General features: G+C 58.3%; 1 protein-coding gene across 1 annotated transcript; it reads left to right on the top strand.

Annotated features, from left to right (window-relative positions):
- The first annotated feature begins 262 nt into the window (after positions 1–262).
- On the top strand, positions 263–6,067 carry CD2H10orf105 (chromosome D2 C10orf105 homolog). Its single transcript, XM_049646184.1, has 2 exons — positions 263–2,135; positions 4,826–6,067. The coding sequence occupies exon 2, from the start codon at positions 4,831–4,833 to the stop codon at positions 5,197–5,199; it is 369 nt and encodes a 122-aa protein (XP_049502141.1). The 5' UTR covers positions 263–2,135; positions 4,826–4,830; the 3' UTR covers positions 5,200–6,067.
- The last annotated feature ends 1,210 nt before the right edge of the window (positions 6,068–7,277 follow it).

The following is a 7,277-nucleotide window of genomic DNA, read 5'->3' as shown; positions in this document are numbered from 1 at the left end:
CTAGGTCAGCCCATGGGAGCCTGCTTTCCTCCTTCCTCCTTCTGAGACCCCAGGAGCCTCATCTGGGGTAGGGCTGGACGTGTGGCTGCACCTCACCCCCAGTTTTCCCCGGGCGGAAGCCATTCTGGCCACGCTGAGTCCCGGCTGGGCACCGGGTACCGAAAGAGCCACTTGGTGGAACCCCAGAAATCCCACCTCCCGCCAGGTGGCTCTGTACTCAACCACCCATGCGTTCACTCCGGTCTATTTCAGGTCACCGGGGCTTGTGGGCTGTCCCTGGTGGGACCTGGGGTGTGCTGTTCTCACTCAGAGACCCCACCCAGGGTCTGTCCATTTTCACAAGGAGTCCAGCCTCGAGGCTGCTGGCAGAGTCACCGCCAGCCCCAAGGCGGGTCCTGTCGAACCAAGAACCGAACACCTACTCTACTGCCACGCGCCTGAAGCGAGCAGAGGTCGCTCCCCCGCAAGGTGATGCAGGAAGAGGCCCGACGGCACGGCCGGGCGGACTCGGGGCCTCGGCGTGTCGTCTTGAGTTGTGGCGAATTGCCTTGTGATGCCCTGGACCTCTCGCTTCTGGATCTGCCCTCTTCTCTCCACCTCTCACCGCAGCACTGAGGCTGCCGGGTCCTTACTGACCGTGGCCAGCGGTGGCTGGTCTGCGAGGGGGGCACCTCATCAAAACTGGGTCAGTCTGCTCCTTCGCTGAGGTTTTGGACCTTGGGCCCAGAGAAAGAGCGAGTCCACCTTCCTACTGGTGAGAAGTGGGAGTATCTGAGCTCATTTTCCACGACTGCCTCCTCACCAGCTCTGCCCCAGCCACACGGATCTCCCTGCTGGTTCTTGAATGCCAAGCGCATGTTGTTTCCTCCACCGGCCAGCTCTCCCTCCGCGTTTGTGTTATGCTCACGCCCTCATCGCCTTCAGGTCTCTGCTCAAATGTCATCTGTTCCCTGACCGCTGTATGTGGAACTGCAGCGCCCCCCCCCCCCCCCCCCCCCCCCTCCAATACCCAGGCTGTCCCCACCCCCCCCAGCTTCTGATGTACTATAACCTTGTTTACTATCTATATTCCCACGGAGAGAAGGGACTTTGTCCACTGCTATATCCTCAGTCTCTGGAACAATGGCCCAGGCACCATGACCTCTGTGCTGTATTTCTGGGAGCTTGGGCGGGGGAGGGGGGTCCTCGATGGGGAAGCTGCTTACGACTTAGGCTCCTTCGCAGGCAGCTGGCTGCTGGGGAGGCTCTGGCTTCCGGGAAGAAAGAAGGTTGGGGAGGGGTGTGTGTGTGTGTGTGGTGTGGGAGAGCTGAAGAAACACCACCTGGAGGGTCTCCAAGGGCCCACCCAAACTATAAGGAACATAGCCACGGCTGGCCCTCAACCCTGTGCTTTCTGCCCTAAGATCTCTTTGACCTTTGAAAACATCGCTCACCCCTCCCTTCTGCAGCGAGACACCTTCGAAGGGCAGGTGCTTTTCTGGGAAGCTGAGTGGTAAGCCTGGGAGGTGAGGGGCACAGGGGTGCAGGAGGGGAGGATGGGCCCGGGAGCTGCCAGGGCCTATCACCCTGCTGCTGGGCTGTAGCCCCTCTCCTCTCTCCCCTCTCCCGGGTAACCTGGAGGCTGGCAGGCACTGAATAGCAATCCTCTGGCTGCCGACCATACCATTCAAACACCCGATGGGGGAAGGTGAGGGCTGCTGCCGGGGCAGTGAAAGCCTCCCCGTGACTCCCCCAGGCCTCCACCCTGCCCGCTGAGAGGGCTCCAAGGAGACCAGCTGAAGTGAGGCCCCGGGAAGGCTTGGGGAGCAACGGGGCTCCTCTGCCTGGCTCCCCTCTCCCTCTGCCCAGCCCAGTTGCCATCCCTACCCTTCTTGGCTGTCCCCTCCCCCAAGGCAGGGCCCAAACTCTTCCAGACAAAGCCAGGGCTAGCTGGAGAGTGAGTGAAGACAGCTCGCTCTGCCCAGCCTGGCTGACTGAGGGGCACAGGGCACGGCAGAGGCCGGGGCAGGTTGGGGTCACGGGTGGCACCCGGTGCTCCTTGGGCCTCTCTTGCACAGCTAAGAAGACCTTTCTACCCAGCCTGGGACTGCTGAGCGCTGGCTCTGAGGTCAGAGTTCGGGGAGCTGCAGGAGAAGGTGTGGTGAGGAAAGTGGGGCCAGACCCTTGCTGGGGGACTCTGGGGGAGGGTGTGAGGGTGCGTGCAGACCTGGGGAGTCCTTCTGCTTTCTGCAGAGTGGAAACAATGCCCAGCGAAGGACGGTGGCTGGCCCAAGGCCACACAGCAAGATGTACCCTGAGGTTAGTTCTTCTGTTCTAGCAGGTGCTGTTCTAGGGACCTCTGAGGGAAAAAAGAACGTTCTTGACTGAGCTTGCAGAGATATGTCTAAAGCAGGGGCCTGCCAGTGTGCCTTGGGCTTGCGGGCAGGGAGAAGCTTCACCTGCTCTCGAGATCATTCCTAGCCTCGGTCTGGTGGAGGCCTCTTTTCCCTGCAACCAGCTGACCCTTGGTGGATCAGAGGGATTGTAAAAGGATCTGGTAGCTGGTTTTGCTGTGTGTTCCAGGGAGGGTGGCTTGATGTCTTCAAGCCCTTTAGAATCTCTCGCTTCCAAGAAAACTACTAAGATGCTAATTATAGCCTCACGTGCCTTTTTATTAAAGTGCTTCCCCCAAGGACTGGAGTCTGGGCCAGCTTTGCTGGTCTGATAGGGTTCCCAGACTCATGTGACAGCCTTGAAATACTATCAGGACTAGCAGGATTGAGACTTCTCCCGCTTCAGATTGCCCAGGGAAGGAGAGGGGGCACGTTTTCTCAGTTTTCTCCCTGTGGTGGGCACACCCCATCCCTTTTCCATGCTCATATTCAAGGGACGGCCAACCACATATGGCCGCCCAGCTGGAGTGCTCTCTAGGCCCGATGCCTGAAAGGCAGGGGCCCTGGGCAGCTAGACGGGCATCAAAGTTTCCAACTGGGAGCCGGGAGGGGTCGTGTTCTGTCTGGAAATGTGGGAAGGAGTGGTAGCAGGGAATGGGTGGGAGGCGGGCTGTGCTGTGTGCCTGCAGTTGGCCGGGCGCAGGGTGAGGCTGCGAGCAGGAAGGAGGCTGGGTGCTGGGAGCTGGGAGTTAGGTCCTGCCGCCATTGGTGAGTGCCCGGGGTAGGGACAGGGGCTCCAGAGGGTGGGGCGGGGGGCCCTCTCCACTCCCCACTGCCTGCTGACACGGGCTCTGGGCAACCCACATACAGAGCCTTGGCACAACTCTGCAGAGCGTCACGCTAGAAACTCAACCGTAAGTTTACTCTAAGCTGCAAGCCGGGAGAAAGGGGGAAACCTGCTGTCCCCGTCGCACGAAAGTATCTAAGGTCAAAGAGAAATAAAGGATTTTTTTTTTTTTTTTTTTTTAGGCCCTCTTTTGGACTTCCTGTCCTGCGTTTGTAGAAATCAAAGATCATCAGTGCTGGCCTGCGAGCTGGCGGTGGCCCGCTTGCGTGTTTTGTTTGGCCTGTTGTAGTGTTTTAGATATTTGAAAATTCATCGCACATTTTTTTGGAGTCGAGTTTGTTTAACTTTGGCACCATATCCCCCTTCCTGCGCCCCTCTCCTGGTTTAACCAAATTTGAATTACTTGCCAACATTTAAACGTCAGGAACGTTTGCCTGAAAAATCCAGATTTCTGGCTTCTCTTGGGAAACCGGAAAGAGCCGGGCCTGCGTTCTATCAGCCTGGCCGAGGCACCGCCACCTGCTTGAGGGTCCTCTGTCACAAGTTTTCTACTAGCCATGTGCTCTAAGGATTTTTATTTACAACCCCAGACCTATCCAACCAGAAGCTCAGCCTGATTTTGCATCTACAAAGATTGTTTGCTGAGCTCCCTTTAGCGGGATGGCCGTGAGTGATAACAGGTACCTGGGGTCTGGAGGGGGAGTCAACTGTGTAGCTCTTTGTGGGTTCTCACCTGTTCTCAGAGCTGCTCAGTGATCTTGGAGGATTGGGAGCCACAGGGCCAGGAGTCAGGGAACCTAGTTCTGGTCTTCGCTTGGCCACTGGCTCACAGCATGGGCTTGGCCTTCCTTTGCTGGGGCCTCAGTTTCTTTCTTGTCATGGGAGCAGGTTGGGTCACACTGGGAAGCACCAGCAGGAATGCCCATGGGGCGGGCGAGGCAGGTGAAATAAAGTGTGTAGCGGGCCTGTGGGGGAGTGTGGTGACCTGGGGGCCAGAGACCTCTCTAAAGGGGACAAAGGCTGCTCAGCCTCAGCAACTGAGTGCCAGGCGGGAACTGGCTGCCAGTGTTGCAATTCTGAAATTTCAAGACCAGCCGGACATTCAGACAGCCATGCGAAATCCCTTCGTTTTGGGTTTGTGACTTTAAAAATACTTGTGATTAATCGACACTTACAAAAACACGATAAGGACCCAATGAATGTACCTGCAGGCCCCCATGTTGCAGCCCCAACATTAGATAATTTCTAGGGCCCTTGCCAGCTGCAGCATCCTGTAACTGATAACTTGTTCCTGGTCACAGAGCAAGCTATTGACGGCGTTGGTCTTATATCCCAGGTTTTCAGGCAGAAGACTAGTGTAATTCATGAGGATTGATTTAAAAATGCCAGAAGGCATCACCCTGCTGCCTCCTCTGTAGCAAGTGGGCAGGGGGTAGAGCAGAAAGGGGACCTGGGTTCAGGCCCAGCTCTAGCACTTTCTGCTGTGTGACCTGAGACTTGTCACCTCTCTGGTCCTCACTGTTCTCACCTGTACAATGGTTGTGATGCTGTCTGCGGCTAGTTTAGCAGCACCCAGCCCCCATCAACGTTCCCCTTCCTGTTGCAGGAGCCATGAGCACACGGGGTCCCAGCCCCCTCGCCTTCCTCACCACCCCTGTCACTCCCGGCAGCCCCACAGAAGCAGCTGACCCCCTCCCGGCGCTACTCGCCCTGGCCTGCATCTTCCTTCTGCTGGCCAGCTGTCTGCTCTTCATGACCCTCTGCAAACCGGCCGCTCTGGACCCGAGCCGCAGGGCTCGGGAGTGCATGCCCCATCACCCCGGTAGCCCCAGCGAGCCCCAGCTCAGGCTCTGGAAGCGCCTGGGCTCTCTGCGCCGCTCCCTGCACAGCTTCCGCAGAGGCAGGCCTGCTCCCAGACGCCCCCTGCCGGGCTGCGAGGACAACCTCGACTGTGACTGCACGGAATCTACCAAGATGTGATGGGGCGTCCCCACCACCCAGGACCCACCAGAGGTCCTCCTGCCGTGGACACAGCCTGGAACCAGGGACTGCAGAAGGACCTGGGCCACACGCTCAGCCACAGTGGTCCCCTGTGCGCCCAGGCCTGTGGCCTTTCCCAGAGACAGCCCCTGGAGGAAAGCCTTCCTCTCTGCCGACTCTGCAGCTGCTGCCTGCTGAAAGACTGCTGGGCCAACAGCGGGGTACCTGCAGCCATCTGACCCTCGGCCCCGGCTCCAGAGGGTACAACCCGGGACCCCCAGCACTCTTCTCTGGCAACCAGGCACCAACCACCTCCAGGAAGCAGTGCCCCTGCTTCCCAGCAGAAGTCCTGCCCACCTTCCAGGTGCCATAGTCCAGCATGGATTCCAGTTTGAGTTGCCAAATGGCCAAAGGTTCCCTCCAGCCAAACGAAATACTCTGTCCACACGGGGGGCAAGGAACTGTCTTGCCCTCTGTGCCAACTCAGTGCCAGAGGAAGAGGCAAGCCAGGGACTTCTCGCCTTGAAATCTTGGGACCTACCAGCATTCACCTAATAATCCCTGGGAGCAGCCAGCACCCCTGTGGGTCAGATGCCCGTGTGCCTGCTGGGAGGAGGGCGAGCAGGAGGCTCTCAACCCTGCCTAGCCAGTCACCCTCCTGGCAGCCATCTTGGTGGCCCCCCTTCAAGGCGCCCATGGACCAGGAAGGGGCTGAGAATGGGTTAAAGAGCTCCTTGTGAGGCCAAGGAGCTGTGCTGTGTCAAAGCGGTGGGAGGCATTGCCAGAAGCCAGAGGTGATGCCACCTGGGCTCCGAGGACACATCACAGCGTTCCTGCCTCGCCCAGGGCAGGAGGCCTCCTCCTTTTTGGGTAGGAGGGTCCAGACCTCTCCGGGACAGCTGTGGGACCTCAGGTCTGGACCACACTAGGGATGCTATCTGAGTTTTTGGCAATTGTGCCATTGACTGGCTACCTGTCAAAGCAATCCTACCCTAGCGTGGGCTTCTCGGAATTCCAAACCCCCAACTCTCCCCACAGGGTGCGGCTGTGCACTCGGGGTCCCAAATCTGGAGAGTGGACGGAGGGGGTCTGAGCTGCCTAGTTCCTGCCACCTGTGTCCTGCTACAGGGCTGCCGGGACCCACCTTGCTGTGACTCCCAATGCAGCCAGCCAGGTCTTCTCAGGAAATGAGCTCCAGCTTTGCCACCCCCCAGCCCAACACCATCACTGGTTTCCAACCGCTGGCTAGATAAAGCCACGGCTCCTTAGTGTGGTGATCGGCGTCCCCCGGGAGCTGGCTTCAAACTACCTTTCTAGCCTCACCTCGACCCGAGACTCCAGACAAACTGAACCACCTGTCCCCAGGCCGTGGCTTACGCTTCCCAAGGCACCCCCTCCGGGAAGCCCTCTTTGCTCTCCAGCGGAAAGCCACTTTCTGCCTAGAACCACTCCTGCTCCTCACATCTCTCAGAGAAAGGATCACTTCTTCCTGGCATTGGGGGCGATCCACATCTCTGTGTCCTCCCTACAAGCCCGGAAGCTTGCAGAGAGCAAGACCATGTCCAAACCTTCACGTTGCTTCACTGACTCCAGGCACGCACAGAAGTAGGACGCCTCTGTTTCCCAGGTGAAGGATGGCCCCGTCTGGGTGTATCCCAACCCCCCAAAGTTTAAGGAGCCCTGGGGAGGTGGGGGGAAGCCATCTTCTCCCCGAGACAGAAGCTTTCTCTCCAGCATGTTGGTGAGGCCCTCTGTACCTTCCTTCCAGGTCAGTTTGACACCAGAGAGTGAGGCCAACTTGGCCAGAAACTTCCAAGGCCTTGGAGAAGTCGCTAAGGCCCGAATTTCTCCCTGAGAAACGGGGAGAATCAGGGCTGCCCTGTATTACTCACGGGCTCTAGAATTTCAGGCTGTGCAGTGTTGTGTAAATAGAAACCCATTCTTCAGGTTTAGAAAGTGGGCCAGGCCTCCTCCCACAGGGGTTTGTTACCCTCTCCCTTCCAGCTTGTGAACTTCTTCCTGGCTCCCTTCCCAGGGCCTCCCTGAGACATCCCAGGATGCACTCGGCCTACAGTCAC

The sequence above is a fragment of the Panthera uncia genome, chromosome D2 (assembly GCF_023721935.1).
Source record: "Panthera uncia isolate 11264 chromosome D2, Puncia_PCG_1.0, whole genome shotgun sequence".
Classification (NCBI taxonomy): Eukaryota; Metazoa; Chordata; class Mammalia; order Carnivora; family Felidae; genus Panthera; species Panthera uncia.
Note: the sequence above shows the minus strand (reverse complement) of the source record. Positions and strands in the feature narration are given on the sequence as shown.